General features: G+C 37.4%; 1 protein-coding gene and 1 long non-coding RNA gene across 7 annotated transcripts in view; one reads left to right on the top strand and one right to left on the bottom strand.

Moving 5' to 3' along the window:
- LOC123279501 (uncharacterized) overlaps nucleotides 1-4,248 on the bottom strand; it is a 33,146-nt gene extending 28,898 nt beyond the window's left edge. For 4 of the 5 annotated variants that reach the window (XR_011495072.1, XR_011495071.1, XR_011495073.1 and 1 more), the window contains exons 1-2: nucleotides 4,025-4,163; nucleotides 441-532 (exon numbers count right to left, since the gene is read on the bottom strand). This is a non-coding gene — a long non-coding RNA (uncharacterized lncRNA). Of the gene's footprint in view, nucleotides 1-440; nucleotides 536-4,024 lie in introns of all 5 variants that reach the window. The other variant, XR_011495074.1, reaches the window with a different exon arrangement.
- The window catches only part of ATAD1 (ATPase family AAA domain containing 1), a 55,943-nt gene continuing 35,960 nt past the window's right edge, over nucleotides 4,224-24,206 (top strand). The window contains exons 1-2 of one of the 2 annotated variants that reach the window (XM_014864356.3): nucleotides 4,224-4,747; nucleotides 8,319-8,493. In XM_014864356.3, the coding sequence (XP_014719842.1) occupies nucleotides 8,332-8,493 (162 nt within the window). In that variant the 5' untranslated portion in view covers nucleotides 4,224-4,747; nucleotides 8,319-8,331. The remainder of the gene's footprint in view (nucleotides 4,748-8,318; nucleotides 8,494-24,206) is intronic. The other variant, XM_044754882.2, reaches the window with a different exon arrangement.

Raw genomic sequence — 24,206 nt, forward strand, 5'->3', positions numbered from 1 at the left:
AGTCCCATTAGATATGTCAGATTTGGGGGGGAAAGTCAATTAATTAAAATATTTGTTGAGCTCCTCCTATGTCCCGGGCATTCTCTTTCCAAGAGAAGTTCACATCTGATAGGAGAACACAGAAACTTAAACTCTAATTCTGTGAGATGAGTACTACACCATTGCTAAGCACAGTGAATTATGGGAGCTAACAGAACAGATTCAAATTTCAGTGCATTTCTGCTTAGAAAATAAAAGATCTCAAATTCTTGTCCATTTTAGTTTTACATACGCTTCAAGGTTACAAGTTATTCTGGGTAATAGAGAAACAGAGGGGGGAAAAGGGTTTATGTAATCTTAATTTTTAAAATATTAAGCACCAGCACACATTATTTTCCAAATACTTTCAAGGGCATTTTCCTAGAATCAGGTAAATGAGAGCAAGCAAGTGACCTACTTACAGCAAAAAATGCTCCAGGTTATAAAGGACGGGAAGCCAAGTGCATCCTGAAAACCACAGCATCTGGTCTTGTTTCATGCTTCATCTATCAATCTGCTGTCACAGGAATTGAGAATTAATGTTTTAACTACTGTTTCTCCTATTTTGGCTGATAATTCATATCTTTGTTATTCTTAGCTTATGCCTCCCATCTCCTTTCTCATTTAAAAAACCACACAGAAGAGCATTTAAGAAGCTCCCAAATGAATCCTCGGAAGATTACTCTTTCATCTATTCCTCAACACTTTTGCTAATGAGGCTACAGTGTTAGACATCTTCCCAAACAATTCCTTGTTTTAACCAATCCTGGTTATTCACATATAGTATCACTTGAACAGTATATTTTCAGTTCTATATTAAAGCTAAACAACAAAATAGCGTGGGTTTAAAATAAATTTCTAAGTTCTAGAAAACATTTGGATAGCATAAACTGCAAAAAAAATGCACAGTTGGCAGTAGTGCTCGAGAAAAAGGATTATGTAGCAATTGAAGATTATTTGTGGATTAGTGCTACTCTGATAACATGAGGAAATTACATATACACTCAATTTTATATATACTCATTTTAAATAATGTGTAAAGTTTAAAAACATATAAACATGAAAATTAGATTTACAACAAAATGTTCTTTGAACTTCACAGTTGTGTATTTTAGCTCTCTGTGCTTTTTATAGAATGGAGCTATCAATTCATCTTTCCACTCCTCCAATCTGTTGAAATTTTAATTTTCCATTACTTTTGCCTTGGTTCCATCTTATCTTTCTATTGGAGCTTCAAGCACTTAATCTTGGTCTTTCTCAGTGCTTTCATGGCTTCAGGTACAACATCATATTCTTGCTTTACTTTTCTTTCTCCACCCATTCTATTTAACTTAACTTGTCAAAATAATAATTAACGTTATTCTTTTCTGATGAAATATTTTAAAAAGAACCAAGGTTACTAAGTGACTATTATACTAGCATAATTACTGCTATATAATTTTATCTATTTGTTGGAGTTCTGCTCTTTAAATCACTGTCAAGTGAATCATTTCTAATAAGCAATGAATAGGGTCAGGTTTATTGTGTTTACTTATCCAAAGATTTCAGATTTGTTTTTCCTTCCAAAGAGATTTTATTCTAAATTTCATCATGGGGCTTCCTTGCTTTGATTTCTTGATATATGCCAGCTGGCTTAATGGTTCAGCTGATCAGATCGGCTTTTTTGGGCTGGGGCATTAAAGACTTTTGCAAAAATACATCTAAAATCATCACTGAGTGAGGCAGAGTTTCTCAAAGTGTGGCCCAAAACTGCCTATATCCGAATCATCTCAAAATGCAAATCCCTGGGCCAAAACCTAGAGCCATTAAGTGGGAGCCTCTAAGGCTGGGACTTGAGAATCTGCATTTTGCCAAGTTGTCCAACAGAATAGACACACAACGAAATTTGAGAACCCTAATCTAAGGAATCCCTTCCCTTCAGGGTCTGGTGCATTGACTGACCTTGGCTGCAGAGGAAACTAACCACACCCCCCAACTCTAACAAAAACAAAACAAAATTCAGTTCCATGTGGGGAGAACTGCCATAAACTGCTTTATGAGGCATTGGTTAGAAAAAACCTTTCTATAATAAATACAATAAGTATTTTTAATATCTTGATTCTAACAATCACAGAGGGAAGGCCTAGAAAGTCTATTTTTAAAAATCTGTTATTATAATTTCCTGATTAATATTACACATAATGAATTATTTATTGAGCCCCTACTGTGGGCCAAATATGGTGTTTTGTGCTGCCAGGGATTATATAAAGCTATCCTGGGATGAAAAGCATATGTTCACTCGGCTCTATTCTGGAAGAACCTAGTTGATTTAGTGATCGCTGGAAATGAGCGAGCATGACATGTGGGAAGGCAGTAATTTGATGTCTTCAGGCCTGGACATAGGAGGCTTCCTAAGGATTTGCTAAATGAAAATTAGGTTCAAAAGGTATAAATATAGGCACTTCGTTTATAGTCAAACCATTCAAAAAAGGATGAGCAAGCCACATTTATTTGGGGGCATGTAGACTCTTTACGGTCAGTCTTGATTACTGTATCCAACAATTTCCTTTCCTGTGCAGTCATTCCTCAGGTATTAGGCAGACGAATTGAGACTAGAGGCAACCATATGGAGAGCTCCACCTCATTCTAGAGTTCACTTAGAAGGTCCCTAGTAGAGTGACCTACTCATCATGGTTTGCCTGAGACTTTCCCTCTTTTAGCATTGAAAATCCTATGTCCCCAATATCCCCTTAATGTCAGACAAACTGGGTCGGTTGGTCACCCTGGTACTTAGAGTAAGGCAGGTGAGGTTCTTAAGTGACCCAGTTTCACTCAGTGAATGATGGAAATCCATTGCCATCTTGCATTCCTCAGCTCATTTTCCATATCAGTAGATGTGATTACCCTAGTGGGCCCCAAAACCTAAAGTTCTTTCCTTCAGTAACCTCCACCTTTTACCTCTGCCAAGGCATGTTCCAATGAGCATCCTAAGCAATGACTCAGATTGAGGATCATCCTGAGGGACCCTGTGGAGAATCTTCTAAGACTGCTAAGACTTGTGTTTTTTTGTAAACATTGTCCTGGTCTCATAACCATCCTGTTCTTCTCAAAGTTTTATCTCCTTCTCTAAATAATCAGTCTAGTATTCCCACAGCTAGCTTCATAACAACTTTTTTAAAAATTATATTATGAATGTACACATATACACAGCCAGAAAGACATGGATGTAAAACATGAGCCACTTACAGTATTAAATTCCATTTTGATTCTTGTCAATGAACCCAATCATAGTTTTTAAACATTCATGCATCTCGTCATCCCATCCTTACCCTTTAAAGCCTTATGATTTTGTCATTTCATGGCCTTACCTCCATCAAGTAAATTTTTAAATTTAACTGGAATGAAATTACTGTTTCAAAGAGAAAATGTAAAGTGCACGTTTTGAAGTAGATTTAGGTTCCAATGAAATTTTGCACTTATCAGGTATATGAATTTAGGAAAGTTTATTTCTCTAGGCTTTAAGATTTGCTCATCTATAAAAAGGGAGAAAATAATGGCTATTTTAGAGAATTGGGGGGGGGGGGTTTGAGGAATTTAGATTTTAAATTTGAACCACATAGAAACACATTGCTTGACACCTAGTAGACATTCAATTAACCGTAGCTATTACCCTCACTACAATATCATAAGTTTCTAACAACGGTAGCATTCACTAAATCCAACAATCAGGCTGCAAACTTTTACCCATCAAAGATGATGCCTAAAGCAGAAAGGCACAAACTGCCTTCCCAAGGAAGGTGGGTAGAGGAACTGTCTCATTACTTCATAGTCTCACAGCCTCTATCCGAAGGAAGTGATGCTTCTTATATCTGGGGACAGTGTCTAATGTCATCTCGCCCCCTGGCAGTCTGTGTGCTCAGGAGGCACTGGCTTTCAAGTGTGGTCCCTTGGGACTTCTTGTGTCACGTCTCTCATTCTGGAAAGGGGAAGAGGTAAAAGAAAAAGGGAAGTCACCGAAATGCAAAACCTGTTACCAGATGTCCTATTCCGTCCTGACTACCGGGCCTGCCTGGGTGGGCTGCAGAGTCGTTTCGCTTAAGGATTTTCAGGCGCCATCCCCAGGTGTTTGTCAGCGCAGAGATGGGGGAGGAGGGTAAGCTCACCCCAGAAACTGAAAGGCAGATGGTGAAGGGTGGGGAGTGCCCATGCGCGTCAGCGCTTTGGCTAAAGGACAGACGGAACAGCAGCGTGCGGGTTCGCACCGGGAGCCTGAGGGGGTGAGAGGCGGGAGTAGAGATCAAGCAAAGAGTCAAGAGAGAACGTCTTTGCGGGGGACACAGAGCATTTCTTTGCGCTCTCAAAAAGGCTCCCCGATTTGTCAGTGTTGCACCCGGAGCCCGCAAGCACGGCAGGTACTTTATAGAGAGAGGCCTGCCCTATTTCCATCTCCGAGATTCAGTAGCTAAACTCAGAGCCCTGGCGAAAGCTGCGGGCAGACAGCGGCTTCGCGGAAAGCCTCAGTCCGGCACACAGCAGGTGAAGCATCCGGCGCGCAGCCTCGCTCCCGCCCACTCCCCGAGTCTGTCCTAAGACCCGGAAACGCGCCCTCTGCGCGCCCACGGCCGAGGGCCGCGCACGCTGGCTGCGAGGGGGCGGGCCGCGGCTCCTCCGGAAGCGATCTCCTCAGGCAGCGTTTGCTTCCTGTGTGAGGCTGGCTAGGAGCTCCTGCTGCCGCTCTTTCTGCTCCCAGGTGAGTTGCAAGTTCTTGCTGGTCCCTGTGGCATGGTTGCCGGGTCCCGCTGAGCTTCTTTAGGGACCAGCTCGGATTTGGAAAGCCGAGCAGGAAAGGTCACCTCTCTTTCCTCCCACGCTCTGCCTCCGTGCTGCCCCTCAGCTTCCCGCAGCCCTTGCTATACAGCGGATTAATCTCCAAGGGCGTCCCGGGCCTCGCCTTGGCTTCCGGCCCGGCCCGGCCTAGTCCCTTCGGTCACCGTTGGCTCTGCCTTCATGAGTTATGCCGTTTCCGAGGGAATCTGTAGAGGCAGCCAGGTCACTGCGGGGGTTTGTGGTCGCCCCCGGCGACCCCAGAACCAGGGTCCTAGGCGAAGGGGTCTGTATTGAACCGGGTCTGACTGTCGCACAGGCCCTGCTACCGCTTAGTGCAAAAGCTGAGCTTGTTCTTCAGGCCTGGGCACGCTTTCGCAAGGATAGTGATGTTAATAATAACCTGTCCTTTATGTGAAGGTTGGGAGGCCTGTTATAGGCTGTGTTCATAGGGCCTTAATGTCTGCGAAACTGGGACTTTGGGATTGAGAAAAACTTTGCAAAACATTGCAGTGAATTAAGAGAGAAATACTATATATGAACACTGTACTCTCTGCGCTTAACCTGTCAGTAAATTGCTCATTGAGTAGTACGAGTTCAAAGTTTTCTACCCTGAAATGGACATCTCTTTAAAATGAAACTAGCTGGTATCATGTTTGCCTGACAGATAACGCTGAATTACAGTGTTTCGCGATATTTCTTAGTTGTACGTAGCACCATCTATGTTTATGTACATATGTATATTTATTTTGTTGATCCTAATGTTTATGCAGAATTGAAATACGTTCCCTACTATTGTATGCACACGCAGCCTTTATTGCATATTCTGCTCTAATGGTATTGTTACTCTAACGGCCTCACATGGTGGGTGTATCAACGTCAAATGAATGACAGATGAGTGTACAATAAAGTATATACAATTACAACCTACAAGTAGAAGTTTCAGTTTCATTTCAGGATTTTGAAGTCAATTTAAAAGATGGACTGCTGTTTTAGAAGTGGCGACAGGTCTGGAGTACTGTATTACGGTTAATAATTTAAGTATAGAAAAATATATAGTCAACAGAGGTTTTGTGTCTTGGTATTTTTATAGGCTTAAAAATTATTGTCTTGTTGACTCGGATGTACAGATAGTTATCAGCCCTAGTTGTTCAGGTAGTTCAGTGAGCATCCAGTAGATGGCAGTTTTATCACTACTAACTCAAACTTTCAATCAATGAAAACGTTTTATTCGAATATCACTAGTTTTCACAGACTAAATTAATAAGACCCTTATTTTGCTTATTGGTTTATTTTCATCTATGAATAATAGATGCCACATGATAATACCACATATCCCAACTGCATTTCCAAATTCACTCTGTTGGAATAAAGGCTAGAGAAGTCAATTTTTAACTTCCTATAAGAGGTTCCAATATTGTTAACCCATCTTTAGGAATTCACGCTGATGGAAGAAAGCACACCTTGCTTTGTTGCATGAGGAGAGATTTTAATTAGGTGGCTTCTCCCTATATGTTAAAAATATAATTAGTATAATAACCAAACTGTGCATTCCTTGACTAAAGTAATTGTATCTTAGCCATTATTGTTTGCTTAGTATATGATAGACATTATATGCACATGTTCAACAAGTGCTTTTTTGTATGAATTCGATCACTTAATGTCCCTAGGCCAAAGTTTCTGAAATGAAGTGAAGGCTTACTATTATTTAATTGTTAAGTTTAAGTTAAATAATGTACTGTTGTGAAGTGAATGGCCCCTAGCAGTGGAGAAGTGTGGAACCCTTGACTTTTCTTTTGGAAGTCATTCAGAAGTCTGCCATCAGTTCTGCTGGAATGATTGAATGGGAGGTTTTCTGCAGTTGCAGTTTATCTGTTGAACACCTCATTATTGAATAGCCTGTCTTTTGTATGACAGTTATAAAGATGGGTAAGATATAAATTCTGTTTATAAGGATTTAAACTCTAGTTGAGTAGAATTCATATCACATAAGTTCAATAATAGGGCCAAATGAATAATATAGAGGATTTGTATGATTTAAAGCCTTCATGGAGCAGGTAAAGTTGGTTTTTGAAGTTTGGGTAGAATTTGATTAATCCTAGATGAATGGGGAGAAATGGCCCATCCAGGGTACCACACAACTTTGCTGGAGGGGAAATACACATGGCATTTTCAGATGCCAGTGACTCCAGCTATTGAGAGTTCCTATTGAGAAGTTGTGAGAAGTAAAATGCTTAGAAGTTACTCTTCGGGGCTAGATTGGGATAGTCATTGCTTGGAAATTCTGTAAATAAAGGGAAAGCTTTGGGGTCTTTTTGTTAGGGAGGAGTATATACTCTTGAGTGGAGGGGAGATATCTAAGAGGAATTTAAAAATTGTTGGAGCTATTCCAGTGAGAGGAAAGTGAAGAGGATCTCTGAGTAGTAGTAGTGAGAAGAGAAACGATTTTAGAGCTGGAAGGACCAGGGATGTTAATATGCAGAACCTGATTTTTACCTGTTACAGAGCTATCTGTACAAATTCTGATTTATTTCTTTTCACATGAGTGCAACATAGATACTCTCTTTTCTTCATATCGCGTAGCACTCAGCACAGTTCTGTGCTGAGAGTATAATGGCATTATTTGAAGCTGAGATCCTGTCTCCCAAAATGTGATGAGCACATCATCTCTCACAAGCTTATTCTTCTGGGTAGTTATTGTCTTTGACAGGGGTCTGCATGCCTCCTGCAAGCGTAGCTGTGATCAGTGTAGCTGCTCACAGATATATCTAAAATAGGCACTTTCCCTCCTTTTTTCTTCATCTTGGGTGAGTACTGTATTGTGGTTCAAAAATTTTTGAAGATTCTATTGCTTCATATTTAGCTGGGTTGGAAACAATAGGATGTTGTAAAAAAATTTTAATGTTACTTGTTAATTGGGAAAATGTTATGTTAAAATTTAAACAGGCCTTGAAAACCTTTAAAAGTAAGTATGAGGAAAAAGCAAGACAGTTCACAGTTTGAATTTCACTCAAAAATTGCCTGGTATACATTACACTTAATAGAAGAAATTCTTACCATCACATTAGTAAAGTATTTCATTGTTGGGCTACCTTTCTTCCGTTGGATTGGTGTTATTGTCATTGTTTTTCTAGATTCTCTGAAATAGTTACTTAAAAGCTGTTTAAATGAGTAAATACCTTAAGGTGTATACTGCGTTTTTCAAATAGAATTATTCTCTACTTAAATTATATGAGCTTTTAGGAAAGTTCATTAAGAATTCCCATAAATAAACGGTTTCTGATTTGTTTCTTCAGTTTCCAAGGGGAGCTTAAAATGTGTTTGTTTATTTAACATTTAAAAATCTATTTCTCCTTAGAATAAAACACTTTTTTAAGGTAGGTCATGTTGAATTTGACTAGAAGTTAGTTTTTCGTGCTTAGTTTAAGCTAATTATCAATCTCTCAGTTTTAATGAATCTAGTTATTACCTTGAGACATTTCTGTTTGTTTTTTAAGGTTAACAATCAAGATGGTACATGCTGAAGCCTTTTCTCGTCCCTTGAGTCGGAATGAAGTTGTTGGTTTGATTTTTCGTTTGACACTATTTGGTGCAGTAACATACTTTACAATCAAATGGATGGTAGATGCAATTGATCCAACCAGAAAGCAAAAAGTAGAAGCTCAGAAACAGGTATGGTTAAAATATTTGAGGATCATTTTTCTTGTAGCCAGCAAATATTTTTCTATAAAACTAAGGATATAGTAGAATTATAAATTAGTGAGAAGTTCTATAAGACCCACATGAAGATGTATTTTTGTCATATTTCATTTCATTATTCCTAAAAGAGTATTTGTTTCTCAAATCCTTTTTGACTATGTAAGCAACTTATCAGAAGAAAAAATGAAGAATAAAAATATTGCAGTATTTTTTTGTAAACATCCTCGTTAGAATATTTTTGTCAGCTTATAAATGAAGGAATCTAGGTAAAGTTTTTCGACAGACTGTAAACCAAAAAATGTGTCTTCAGTAAAGGTATTTTGCTTTGTATGACATTTGAAGTGTGGATAATACTGACAATCTGTCAGTTTTAGACTTGCAAACTACACTAATTTCTAATTAAAGAATTGCTAAAAGATGTTATTATTAAGTTTTAGTTTTTATTTTTTCAGCTACTTCCCTTTGTGATCATTTCCTTATTAGGATGATGTATTTTTTTTGGTTTTTATTCTTTCTCAAAAAAAATAAGCCTTATAGGAATCCTTCAGATTTTTCTTGCTGTTTGAGGACAAGATGTTCATATTCATGGAATTTTGGATTTCTTCTGTGAGTTGTGACATTGATGCATTTAGTAAACATTTATTGAGCTCCTAGCAAATGCTTGGTGCTAAGGATGAAAGATGAATAAATCTTGTTCTTTCAGAATGCTGTAGGCTAGTTTGGGAAATTGGGATATAAATAAGTGACTGTTTTACAGTGTTATGCATAGCTCTTAAATCAGTGAAAACCACAGTTTCATAAATACTGCTTTCTGTATATATATGAAAAGCAATTTGGAATTGTGAGTTTGTTCTTTGATTTTGATTGTAAAATAGTTGACTCAAGGTCTAAATTATGTCATCATATCAATCAATTCATAATATCAAATCAGTTTACTCTCAGGAAGTATGACTGGTTTGGTTTTTAAAAAATTAGAGTATATCCATGTGTCCCCCGAAGTGCAGCTTTCCCCCCCACCTGAATCATGAGAGTCAGTCTGAGGTCAAAATATTGATAAGTAAGATTTTCAGAATTTTTAAAAGCAGAGATATGACTTTTAAACAGGGAATTTTTGTCATTTATTTTCTTGGCATTTACGAGCCCCTAGAACACACATACAGAAGACATGGAGAAAGCCAAATATAGATATTTAAGTAATGTTTTAATGGATTGTTATCATTAACCTTTTACTGAAAACTCTGTGTATTGTATTGTTCTAAATAACAGGTATATGAAGTATTAGGCACCCTGTCTGTCCTCATAGTGCCCATGGTAGGGAGAAAAGACTTGTCCGTGATAATATAAATTATAATAGTAAGTACCATATCCTAATTGCCTAATGAGTTGTATAGATAGAAACTATGGCATTTAGGGGAAACATTCACTAATAATTGAGGCAGTTGAGGATGGCTTCATGAAAAAGCTTGGCCTCTAGAATAGGCAAGGACAATTTTAAGTAGAAAGAATATCATAAACAGAGTCATGGTGGGTGTAGGAATAATAAGACCTGTTAAAGGAACAGTAAATAGACTAGTCATGTTGGGATAGAGAGTTTATGCAACTAACTAGGAGAACCTGGAGGGAGAGGAGGTAAAGGACTAAATGGACCCAGAGTATAAAGTTAAAGAACAGAGCTCTACTTTTTTCCTTACTCAGTCCTTTTAATGTTTTGGTCAGTGGATAGAGGCTGATAAGAAATGCTCAGCATTTGAGAAGTCCATCATCAACTGAGAAGGAGGCATGCTTTTTGCTTGGCCCCAGGGCTATAGCTTCTCTGTTTTTCTGCCTTTTTCCTTCCTTGCTTCCCTGGCCAACTATTGAAATATGCTATTGGCCAGTTGACGTCTTCTGTATAGGGAGTGGTAAACCGTTAAAGATTTTTAAGTAGGTGGGTGCTGTGCAAAGCAATGTTTTAAGGATAATTTCCCTACAGTAATATATAGCAGGAATTGCAGTCAGTTAGACTGAAAGCAAGATCCCTTGATTATCGACTGCTATAGTCCTGGCAAAGACCTAGAGTAAGTCCTTTGACAAAAGGAGTGGAAAGGGGGAAATAGACTAATAAGAATGAATACTGGAAGGACTGTGTGATGAGATGGGAAAAGAAAAAGGACGTCTTACGAATGAATCCTCAAAGACTCATAGTGTCTGTTATAGAGGTTTAGGAACTGGTAGATAGAGCAGGGTTATGGAAAAGACATTTGATTTGGGCATATTGAGTTTGTGTTGATGGTAGGAATCTAGAGGCAAATGTTCAACCAGCAGTTGAAATTGTGAATCTAAATCTCAGAAAAAAAGTCAGTCTTTAGAGGTTCTTCATCAGATGCTCATAAGTAGTTGGACTCATTAGAGTAGTGAGTCTCACTGGGCTGCCCCAGGGTTATTCCCGTGTAGATATGTATCATTTGTGGAGTTGTCCCCAAACCACTCCTCCACTTTCCTGTTACAACCATCAAGATATATACATTCAGATATTTACTGAGAGCTTCTTATGTAATTGTCACTTGATAGATGGACTGTGTTGACAGTAATGAGGTCTGTAAAGGAGATGTTACAAAACATAAATAGTAGGCTGAAGAGTAAGCCTTCATTTAGGGACTGGGAAGATGATGTGAAGCCAGTGGAGAACGTATAGGTCAGTATGGGTAATTAGTTACCCGGACTGACCTTCCTGCTGAAAACAACTAAACAATCTAGATAAAATATTTTTTCAAATCTTCTTAAAGGCATTCATGAGCGAGTAAGAAATTCAGATTAAAAACTTACAGCAAATATTCAGAAAGATGAGCTTGATGGCCAGCTTTCACATTGGGAGAATTTGCTGAACCTAAAGACCCAAAAGAGCTTAGGATACAAAGCACAGGACCAGTCCAAGGTAGAAAGTTTCAGACTGTACTCCCATAAATCTTTGACCCCAAAAGAGTACGCCCTGTGTAAGTAATTCAGCTAAAGACAAAGCTGTATGAATGGTTTAAAAAGAGAAATTTAAGCCATATACTAGTTGAAGTGACGCATATAAAGTGTAGATAACAGAAAGTTTGAAAATAAAAGGATGATAAATGCATATACAGTACAAATACAAAGAGAAAGCTGGTTGAACAAAAGTAAACTTTAAGGCAACAATATTATTAGAGGAAATGAGGTTCATTACAGAATGATTAAAGATTCAATTCACCAGGAAATACAACATTTCTGTATTTATGTGCATCTATTAATGTAGCCTCAAAAATATATAAAGCAAAAAATTGATAGAACTACAGGGAGAAATAACATATCCATCATGATGGTGGGAGATTTTTAACGTTTCTTTCAATAATTGGTAGATGAAACATTTTTTAAAAATCAGTAAGGATGTGGAAGATTTAAACAAATAGCAAGCTTTATCTAGTGGCCTTGTATAGTATATTGTACCCAAAACAAATGCAGAGTACATATCTCAAGCACACATGTAAGATTTGTGAAATTGAATCAAATGCTAGATATAAAGCAAATCTCAAGTTTCACAGTACTGGCAGCATATTTATTACCTTCCCTGGCTATAGTGCAGTACAGGAGGGATCATTAGAAATATCCAGTAAGTTTGGAAAATAGGAAACGTTTCTAAATAACTCCTAGGTAAAAGAAAACACAATGGAAATTAGAAAATATTTGTAATTGAGTTAAAGCTAAAATATTAGGTAGTATTTCGAGAGAAATTGATAGTCTTAAGTCTATATTAGAAAAGAAGGTAGAAATTTAGTAAAATAAGTATCCAATTTAAGCTGGATGAAAGATTTTTAACAATAAACCCATAGATAAGGAAAGAATGAACATAATAAAGATAAGATAAATTCATAGAAAACAATGTACAATAGAGAAGAGAAATATAGGAAATGAATACACAATAGAGAAAATCAGTAAAACTAAAAGTTGGGTATTTGAAAAAGCTAAGAAAATTGACACTTTTGTAAAACCAATCAAGAAAAAAATGAAGCTGCCAATAAATATTACCAGGAAAGATAAATGAGACGTTAAAAGTAAGGACAGTTAGGGCTGGCCCCGTGGCCAAGTGGTTACGTTCGCGCGCTCCGCTGCAGGCGGCCCAGTGTTTCGTTAGTTCGAATCCTGAGCGCGGACATGGCACTGCTCATCAGACCACGCTGAGGCAGCATCCCACATGCCACAACTAGAAGAACCCACAACGAAGAATACACAACTATGTACCGGGGGGCTTTGGGGAGAAAAAGGAAAAAATAAAAAAAAAAAATCTTTAAAAAAAAAAAAAAGTAAGGACAATTAATAATTATGTCAATAAATTTGAAAACCTAGATGATATGGACAAACTCTTAGAAAAATATGAATTAGTGTAGCTGATCTAAGAATTAGAATACATGCATAATTAGTCCCATACTATGAAATAAATTAATATTGGAAATATACTTCCATAAAGAAAATTTTAGGCCCATGGAATTTTACTGGCAAATTCTAGCAACATTTAAGGAACAAATTAATGATAGTAATTTTATACTTTCAGAGTGTAGAAAAAGAGGTAACACTCACCAAACCATTTTATGAGGGTAGCATAACAACAATTCCAAAATTTGTAATGGGCTGTAATTTATCTCATGTGTAAATGAATGTAAAAATCTTAAACAAAATATTAGCAAGCTGAATTCAGCAGCGTATTAAAAAAATAAGATATTATGACCAGTTGGATTTATCCCACGAATTAAAGACTGGCTTCATTTGCGGGTAAAAAAATAAATATAATGTTCTGTATTGACAGATTAAAGGACAAAACTATGATTATCTCAATAAATGCGGAAAAAGCTTTTGTTAAAATTAAACATTCATTCTTGGTTTTTAGAAGAGCTCTTAGTAAAATAGGAATAGAAGATAATGTCTTTAACCTAGTAAAATGATTTTATTACAGGAAACATACTTCATGGTAAAAAATTGAAAGCATTTCATTTATGATTGGGAGCAAGTCAAAGGAGCCTGTTGTTGTCACTTCTTTTAACCTTTTTTTGTCCTTTAAAAATTTTTTTTATTGTGGTAGCATATATATAACATAAAATTTGCCATTTTAAACATTTCAAGTGTACAATTCAGTGGCATTAATTACATTTACAGTGTTGTGCAGCCATTACCATTATCTTTTTTATAAATTGAGATATAATTGATGTATAACATTCTATAAGTTTAACGTGTACAATGTGTTAGTTTGATACACTTAACATGTTGTAGTGTGATTACTACAGTAGTATTAGCTAACACCATTATCATGTCACATATATATCATTTCTGGGGGGTTTTTTGAGTTCATAAAAGTTTACATCATTGTGAAATTTCAGTTGTACCTTATTTCTTGATTGTCACCATATAAGTGCTCCTCTTCACCCTCTGTGCCCACCCCACTGCCCCTGGTAACCACTGAGCTGTTTTCTTTGTCCGTGTGTGTTTATATTCCACATAGGAGTGAAATCACCTGGTGTTTGTCTTTCTCAGCCTGGCTTATTTTGCTTTGCCTAATTCCCTCCAGGTCCATCCATGTTGTTGCAAATGGGATGATTTTGTCTTTTTTTATGGCTGAGTAGTATTCCATTGTATATATATACCACATCTTCTTTATCCACTCATCAGTCAATGGGCACTTGGATTGTTTCCATGTCTTGGCTATTGTGTATAGTGCTGCAATGAACACAGGGCTCCATATGTTACTTTGGATTGTTGATTTCAAGTTGTTTGGGTAGACACTCATTAGTGGGATAGCTGGGTCATATGGTAGTTCTATTTTTAGTCTTTTGAGGAATCTCCGTACTGTTTTCCGTAGTGGCTGCACTAGTTTGCATTCCCACCAGCAGTGGATGAGGGTTCCCTTTTCTCTACGCCCTCTCCAACATTTTTTTAACAGGGGTAAGGTGGTATCTTAGTGTAATTTTGATTTGCTTTTCCCTGATGCTTAGTGATGTTGAACATCTTTTCATATGTTTATTGGCCATCTGTATATCTTCTTTGGAAAAATGTTCATATCCTCTGCCCATTTTTTGATCGGGCTGTTTGGTTTTTTATTGTTCAGTTGTGTGAGTTCCATATATATTATGGAGATTAACCCCATGTCACATAAATGATTTGCAAATATTTTCTCCCAGTTGGTGGGTTGTCTCTTTGTTTTGGTTCTGGTTTCTTTTGCCTTGCAGAAGCTCTTCAGTCTGATGAACTCCCACTTGTTTATTTTGTCTTTCGTTTCCCTTATCTGAGAAGACATTGTATTTGAAAAGATCCTTTTTAGTTTGATGTCAAAGAGTGTACTACCTATATTATCTTCCATGAGTTTTATGGTTTCAGGACTTATCTTCAAGTCTTTGATCCATTTTGAGTTTATTTTTGTGTATGTGTGAGATAATGGTCTACCTTCTTTCTTTTGCATGGCTGTCCAGTTTTCCCAACACCGTTTATTGAAGAGATGGTCTTTTCTCCATTGTGTGTTCCTGGCACCTTTGTGGAAGATTAGCTGTCCGTAGATGTACAGTTTTATTTCTGGGCTTTCAGTTCTGTTCCATTGATCTGTGTGCCTGTTTTTGTACCAGTACCATGCCGTTTTGATCACTATGGCTTTGTAGTACCTTTTGAAGTCAGGGATTGTGATACCTCCAGCTTTGTTCTTTTTTCTCAGGATTGCCTTAACAATTCGGGGTCTTTGGTTGCCCATATGAATTTTAGGATTGTTTGTTGTATTTCCTTGAAGAATGTCATTGGGATTCTGATTGGGATTGCATTCATTGAATCTGTAGATTGCTTTGGTAATACAGACATTTTAACTGTGTTTCTTCTTCCAATCCATGCGCGTGGAATCTCTTTCCATCTCTCTATGTCATTGTCAATTTCTTTCAGTAATGTCTTACAGTATTCATTGTATAAGTCCTTCACCTCCTTGGTGAAATTTATTCCTAGGTACTTTATTCTTTTAGTTGCAATTGTAAATGGAATTTTATTCTTGAGTTCTCTTTTCTGTAGGTTCGTTATTAGAGTATAGAAAAGCAACTGATTTTTGTAAGTTGATTTTGTACTCTGCAACTTTACTGTAGTTGTTAGTTATTTCTATTAGTTTTCCGATGGATTCTTTGGGGTTTTCTATATATAAGATCATGTCGTCTGCAAACAGCGAGAGTTCCACTTCTTCACTCGTTACTTGGATTTCTTTTATCTTTCTCTTGCCTAATTGCTCTGGCCAAAACCTCCAGTACTATGTTGAATAAGAGTGGTGATAGTGGGCATCCTTGTCTCGTTCCTGTTCTCAGGGGGATGGCATTCAGTTTTTCCCCATTGAGTATGATGTTGGCTGCAGGTTTGTCGTATATAGCCTTTATTATGTTGAGGTAATTTCCTTCTATCCCCATTTTGTTAAGAGTTTTTATCATAAATGGCTGTTTGATCTTGTCAAATGCTTTTTCTGCATCTATTGCGATGATCGTGGTTTTTAATTTTTGTTAATGTGGTGTATCACATTGATTGATTTGCAGATGTTGAACCATCCCTGTCTCCCTGGTATAAATCCCACTTGATCATGATGTATGACTTTTTGATGTATTGCTATACTCAGGTTGCCAATATTTTGTTGAGGATTTTTGTATCTTTGTTCATCAGTGATACTGGCCTGTAGTTTTCCCTTTTTGTGTTGTCCTTGTCAGGCTTTGGTATCAGTGAAATTGGCTTTATAGAATGTATTAGGAAGCATTCCATCGTCCCTAATTTTTTGAAATAGTTTGAGAGGGATAGATATTAAATCCTCTCTAAAAGTTTAGTGGAATTCCCCTTGGAAGCCATCTAGTCCTGGGGTTTTATTCTTTGGGATGCTTTTGATTACTGTTTCAATCTCTTTCCTTGTGATTGATCTGTTGAGATTATTTGTTTCTTCTTGATTCAGCTTGCGGAGATTGTAGGAGTCTAAGAATTTATCTGTTTCCTCTAGAATATCCATTTTATTGGCATTTGGTTTTTCCTAGTATTCTCTTATAATGCATTATATTTCTGTGATGTCTATCGTTATTTCTCCTCTTTCATTTCTAATTTTCTTTATCTGAGCTGTCTCTCTTTTTTTGTCAGTCAGGCCAGGGGTTTGTCAATTTTATTTATCTTCTCAAAGAACTGGGTCTGTTTCATTGACCCTTTCTACTGCCTCTTTTGTTTCAACAGCATTTATTTCTGCTCTGATTTTTATTATTTCTCTCCTGCTGACTTTGGGCTTTGTTTGTTCTTTTTCTTATTCAGTTAGGTGTAATTTGAGATTGTTCATTTGGGATTTTTGTTGTTTGTTAAGGTATGCCTGTATTGCGATGAATTTCCCTCTTAACACAGCTTTTGCTGTATCCCATATGAGTTGGTATGGTATATTTTCATTTTCATTTGTCTCCAGATACTTTTTGATTTCTCCTTTAATTTCTTCAGTGATCCCTTGCTTGTTCAATAGCATGTTGTTTAACCTCCGCATCTTAGTCCCTTTCTCAGCTTTTTTCTTGTAATTAATTTCTAGCTTCATAGTATTGTGATTGAAAAAGATGCTTGTTATTATTTCAGTCTTCTTAAATTCATTGAGGCTTGCCTTGTTTCCCAACATATGGTCTATCCTTGAGAATGTTCCGTGTGCACTTGAGAAGAATGTATATTCTGCTGTTTTTGGATGGAGTGTTCTATATATGTCTCTTAAGTCTAACTGGTTTAGCTTTTCATTTAATTCCACTGTTTCCTTGTTGATTTTCTGCCTGGATGAGCTATCCATTGATGTGAGTGGACTGTTGAGGTCCCCTACTATTATTGTGTTATTATTAATATCTTCTTTTAGTTTTGTTATTAGTTGCTTTATGAACTTTGGTGCTGCTGTGTTGGGTGCATAGATATTCATAAGTATTATTTCTTCTTGATGGAATGTCCTTTTGATCATTACATACTGCCCCTCTTTGTCTCTCTTTTAACTTTCTTATCTTGAAGTCTACTTTGTCTGATATAAGTATTGTGACACCTGCTTTCTTTTGTTTGCCGTTAGCTTGGAGTATCGTCTTCCATCCCTTCACCCTGAGCCTGTGTTTGTCATTGGAGCTGAGCTGTGTTTCCTGGAGGCAGCATATTGTTGGGTCTGGTTCTTTAATCCATCTCACCACTGTGTCTTTTTATTGGAGAATTCAATCCATTTATGCTTAGGGTGATTATTGATGTATGAGGGCTTAATGCTGTCATTTTATCACTCATTTTCCAGTTTTCCTGCATTTCCTTTGTTTCTCATCCTGTTTGTTTTGGTCTAGCCATTGAATTGTGTAGTTTTTTATGATGTGTTTCTTTGTTTTCTCCTTATTTATTATTTGTGTCTCTGTTCTGCTTTTTTGTTTAGTGGTTACCATGAGATTTGTATTCAGAATCTCGTGGATAAGACAGTCCATTTTCTGATGGCCTCTTATTTCCTTAGTCTAAACCAATTCAGTCCCTTTCCTCTTCCCCTCCTAATTTGTTTTTCTCACATCTGATTCCATCTTGTGTTGTGAATTTGTGGTTAAAGTGACAGGATTATCTTTGTTTTTGCTGTTTTCCTTCCCTTTAGCTTAATGCTATACTTGAGTATTTATTTCCTATACTGATTCTGTTTACCTGTTTATCTCCTTACTCTGTGTTTTGTGACCCCTCTGTCCCTTTTTCTTTTTTCAGGTATGAGGGCCTTCTTGAGGATGTCTTGGGAGGAGTAAGAGGGGTCTCGTGGCTATGAACTCCCTTAGCTTATGCTTGTCTGGGGAAGTTTTTATTTCTCCCTCATATCTGAGGGATATTTTTGCTGGATAGAGTATTCTTGGCTGAAGATTTTTGTCTTTTAAAGATTTGAATATGTCATTCCATTCTCTCCTAGCTTGTAAGGTTTCTGCTGAGAACCCTTACACTGAAAGCCTGATAGGGGTTCCTTTGTAGGTTATTTTCTTCTGCCTTGCTGCCCTTAGTATTCTTTCTTTGTCATTCATTTTTGCCAGTTTTACTATTATATGCCTTGCAGTAGGTCTTTTTATGTTGACATATCTAGCAGATCTGGAAGCCTCTTCCACACAGATAGATTTCCCCTTCTTTCCCTAGGTTTGGGAAGTTCTCTGCTGTTATTTCTTTGAACAAGCTTTCTGCTCCATTCTTCTGTTCTCCTTGAATACCTATAATTCTTGTGTTGCATGTCCTCATTGAATTGGATAGTTTTTGGAGATTTTCTTCATTTCGTTTTAGTCTTAGTTCTCCGTCCCACTCTATCTGAAGCATTTCTATATGTCTATCTTCGATGCTGATATGCTCCTCTGTGATGTCTGCTCAAGTGTTCAGGGAATCTGTATTTTGTTTTATCTCTTCCATTGTGTCTTTCATCTCTAATATTTCTGATTGATTCTTCTTTATAGTTTCAATCTCTTTTCTGAAGTAGCGCCTGAACTCGTTGAATTGTGTCTCTGCATTCTCTTTTAACTCTTTTGAGTTTTTTGATGGTAGCTATTTTGAATCTTGTCATTTAGATTACATAATGTCTGTGTCCTCAGGACTGATTTCTGGGTACTTGTCATTTTCTCTCTGGTCTGGGGATCTAATATGTTTGATATTGCCAGAAGACATGGCTTTCTCTTTTTGTTTCCTGGTGTTATTTGGTCACAGTTACCACCTATCGCCACTTGGTGGGGGTCAAGAGCCTGGTATTCTGAGCCCTTCACCTTCAGCTGAGATCCCAGGCCCTGGAGCCAGCACTGGGCAGGTGGAGGGAGGGGCGCTTTCTCCTGTGTGCTCTTGAGGTTTTTCTCCCTCTGCCCTCGCTATCTGGTCTCCTGGGGTGTTGGCTTGGTAAGGTCACCCCCTGCGAAAGCTTTCACTCTGATAGAGGGCTTCTCTCTAGGGTGCAAGGGCCCTTGGGGATCCTTGATGTTCCCACAAACGAATGTCCCCTCTCCTGTTCCTTCCCTCTCGGAAGCTGCCCACGGTCCCAGATCGCAGTCTTTAGGGGAGGGAGGGAAGTTTTCTCTCACCCCATTCCACCTCCTGCAAGGGGTACTCCAGCCTCCCCGTGCTCTGCCGTATGGCTGTATGGGTCTCTCTGACATTTTTTCTGTTGCGTTTGGATGTCCTTTGTTGGAGTGTAATGTCTTTTTCATTGTATGTTGACAGGGAGAGATTACTGGGAAAGCTCAGTCCACCATGATGCTGACGTCACTCCATTTCTTTTAACATTTAAATGATTATTAGCCAATGTGTAAGTCAAGAAGAAAAGATAAGAGGTAGAAGGGTTGGAAAAGAAGAGACTAAGCAGTCATCATTCGTAGATAGTATAATAATCTACATAGATTATCTTTAAGGAAGTTTATAGATAAACTATCAGGATTAATAAGAATTTAAGGGCTGCTGAATGCAAAAATCAACTGTATTTCTCTTTACCCGCCACAGTTGGAAAATGCAATTTTAAAAAGCTACGATTGGGGCCAACCCTGTGGTTTAGTGGTTAAGTTCAATGTGCTCCACTTTGGTGGCCCAGGTTCAATTCCCCAGTGTAGATCTATACCACTCAGCAGTGGCCATGCTGTGGTAGTGACCCACATACCAAATAGAGGAAGATTGGCACAGATGTTAGCTCAGGGTGAATGTTCCTCAGGCAAAAAGAGGAAGATTGGCAGCAGATATTAACTCAAGGTGAATCTTCCTCAGCAGAAAAAAAAAGATATTATTTACAGTAACATCAAAAATATACAGTAACTGGCCAATACGAATTGTACAACACGTTTATAGAGAAAATTATAAAACTATTGAAAGCTTAAGTTAAATTCAGTGTCAATAAAAAAATACCAACAGGGCTGGCCTCATGGCCTAATGGTTAAGTTCAGTACTTTCCATGTCTGCGGCCTGAGTTCAGTTCCCAGGTGCAGACCTACATCACTGTAGTGGCCATGCTGAGCTGGTGACCCACATACTAAAAAGAGGAAGATTGACAACAGATGTTAGCTCAGGGTGAATCTTCCTCAGCAACAAAAACACCACCACTGGGTTTTTTTGTTGTTGGTTGTAGTTTTTTCTAAAATGTATGTGAAAGAATACAAGTTTATGAATAGGCTAGGTACTCCTAAAAATAAGACATATGTGTATTAGGAGAGAGAGGATTTGCCTTAATTTATATCAAGACTTATGATAAAGCTATAGTTATTAAAACAGTGTACTATTGGCACAGGAGCGAATTAGCAAATTTAGCAGAATAGAGTCCAGAAACAGACCTACGCATAATATGGGAGCTTGATGTATGCCAGAACTGGCTTTGCTTTTCGATTGTTGGAGAAAGGATGGACTTTTCAATAGGTGATACTTGGACAATTGGTTCTATATGGGAGGGAATAAAATTTGATTTCTACTTGATACTGTACACAATAATCTCTTCCATGGATTAAAGACTTAAATTTATTCATATTACAAGTATTTATAGAGCACCTACTCCACGGTTCTTTATGCCACATCTGTATATTTTAAAGATGTCCTTTTTATCTACCCAATTTTAATAAAAGCACGTTAAAAAAAAATGGTCAGAGGAGCAAGACTATAACCAGAATAATGTAAGGTATTGGTACCAGTCTTTACCACCCCAACACACCTGAAGTACACTAAACACTGCGGACTGTAATACTGGTTGACTGTAGCAGAGATTTTCAACTGGAAGGCCTACATCGGAAATATGAGAATTTGGGGAAGTTGGTGGTGTTATGATTTTTAAAAGCCTCTCCTCAAATTCTCTCTCACTATCTGGAAGATCATTTGTGTAAAGTCGCCAAAACCAAAGGAAAAGAAGGTTGCAAAAGAGAGCATTTGGTTGTAAATGTTGTTATAAAATGATTAAGGAGAAAAGGAAGTCATGAGGTATGTGATGGAAGAAAGCGATCTGTAATAAAATCATTAAACTTGGAGAGAGCAATTTCCATTCATTGGGGACAGCCAGTGTAATCTGGAGTAAAAGAACTTGGCCATTCCAGAGTTTGCTGGGGGGAAGATGACGAAGAAAAGGGAAAAGAATAGCAGACAAGGAGGAGGTGGAGAGTTGCTGCCAAGGAGGGTGGAGGTAGGTCCCAGGGGAACCAGGAGGGGTTGGGGTCAGTAGTTATAGGAACATTTTAAGTTAGTCAATTGTTTTATCATCAAGAAGGGGAGATGTTATAACTAAATGCCAATGGGACTGGAGGAAATTTGAGACCTGCTGAGGTAAATGTGTGATCAGTGTTTAATGAGATAAATCATTGTGGATTATGGAACATTAGGACGTACTTGAAGAAAACATGAGCTTATTGGAAACTCAGTTGTTTTGTTTTTATTAACTTCTCAAGCATTTCTGAGCAACTTAGTAGTAGATGTGAGTGGTAGTGCTGAAGCAGCATTGAGGCTAGGGCTTACTGGCATAACAAGAAGTGTAAGGAGTTGTAAGGTTCTGTGGAAGACATTGTTGAAATAATGACCCGTGGTCCAGGCCATTTAGAAAGTCAAATGGGGGATAATTTAGTTGGAGTATAGAAAGGAATTAAGGAATTAGAGTACACATTGAGGGCAAAGAACAGGTGTGAATGTGGAAAAGGGGGAAGGTCTGACTTCTGTGGTCACAAAGGAAGAGCACTGAATATAAAAGCTTAGATAACATTTTGAGCTTACCAGATATCATCAGTGGGCTTTTGTGAGTTTTAAGGCAGTGCAATTTTGAGATGAAGGGTAAAGGATGACAGGTGCATTCAAATCAGGAACAGTAACCTAGAAGTAGTCTTATGTTTAGATTAAGCAGGATATTTATTAATAATTTCTAGCCTGAAGCCAGGAAAACTTCCAGCCTGGTGAAATGTGGGATAATAAGTAATGAGAGAGAGGATGGTTTCAGCAGAGTGTTACACAGGGACAGGGATTTTCTAGGCACATGGTGATGCTTGGATTGTATTTTAGATGTAATAGAGGAGTTTTGATAGGTATATCTGTGATGAAAGGGTGGGTTGGCTTAACTGGGATGTAGAAAAACAGGGAATATCTAGGTTTACTCTTACGAGCTTTCAAGTATGGGATGAATAACAATGCTTGACCTGTTCTGGGCATTTATGAATACAGTATTTTGTTTAGCATCTTAATTAAGCTATATAATATTCCTGAGATTGTAGTTTAGTTGTCAAAGACCAGAAAAGATTTACTACTGAGAATTCTTCATATATGTGAAGGTCATATACCGTGGCCTTAGTTGTTTAAGTTAATGTCTTCCTATTTTTAGTCCTATCATTATGCTGTGGTCTTCAAAACTTCTTTTCAGTTATTTTGAGAGAAGTCATAGCTGAAATATTTTGTGAAGAGATGATACACTGAAACCTTAAAAATAATTGGAACTCTCACCTGCCAGGTATTTTTAAGAGCAGCCATCACAGAATGCCAGTTACCGTTTGGCAGAGCTAACGTTTGTTGATGCCAGGAAGGCATTGTGAACTGCATTATCAGTCAAGTGGGTTTTAAAACTATTGTTCACTGAACCTTCATCTTAGAAGAATGAGAAGTTGAAGTAAATAAGGAAATTTAAATAGGAAATCAGTAAGGAATAAGCAGTTGGTGTTGCTTCAGTGGCCAAGAGAAATGGTTGATGAGGAAAGAAAAGCAACAACGGAGGGAAACTCGAGGAGAAAAAGTCAGTGCAGTATTGTGTTTTCTACGCAAGTGTAGTAGAAGAGCACTGTAGTGGAAAGCCATCTTACCTAGTAACTTTCAGAATACGTGCAGTAAAATTGGAAAGAAGAAATTTAAGTGCACCAACCCTAAAAGAGAAGATGACCGTCTCTGCATGTCTAGAAAACAATGTTTTCTAGAATTTTAATGTAAATTTGTGATAAGGGCTTATACCTAGTATATAAAGATAATTACTCAAATTCTTTGCTGTTTCCTATTTAAATACATTTTTAAAAGCTTTAAATCAGTGATTTCATCTGTGTACACTTAAATTGGAGTCCTTTAGCTACGACCTCAGTAAAAGGTTTTTGACTTAAGTTTAATTAGGTCTTCTGCATATTTTCACTCTTAACTTGTTAATTCCATCTCTAACTTTTCTAAAATTATTCTTCCAAAAGAACAATCGATTTTTTGAATCTTTTAGAATCTGAATGAAATGAGTGTTTCTTTTCTGCTGCTCCTTTTCTCCATTTCCTCCTTCCCCATTCTAGGTAAACATATTAGTTTACTATTTTCTACCTCACATGCTAAAAAGTGAAATACCATGAAAGGATAAAAACTATTATGAAACAGTTAAAAAGATAGTTATACGGTAAAAAGTAAGTTTCCCTCCTACTTCTGACTCCCTTCTTCCTTCCGCAGAGACAGCTACTACTTGAAGAAACCCACTTTAAATTAAAAACCAAGCAAATGTTGGTGACTAGAAAATATAATTGTCATTAAGCTGTAAATGATAAAGCAGTGCATGAATATAAGCCATTTTTGGAGTAGTCCAATCATAATTTTGTATTTCTAGATAAAACATTTTAGCAATAGGGGCTGAATTAAAGGTATCAAAGCTAGATAATTGGATAACTTATTCCTGGAAGACAGTTTGGTCTTGGTATAATGTGTTTTAGAGTGCTTTCTTTTCATTCATTTATTTGCTAACCATATTCTGCTCTCCCACA

This window comes from Equus asinus, chromosome 2 (genome assembly GCF_041296235.1).
Source record: "Equus asinus isolate D_3611 breed Donkey chromosome 2, EquAss-T2T_v2, whole genome shotgun sequence".
NCBI classification, from domain to species: Eukaryota; Metazoa; Chordata; class Mammalia; order Perissodactyla; family Equidae; genus Equus; species Equus asinus.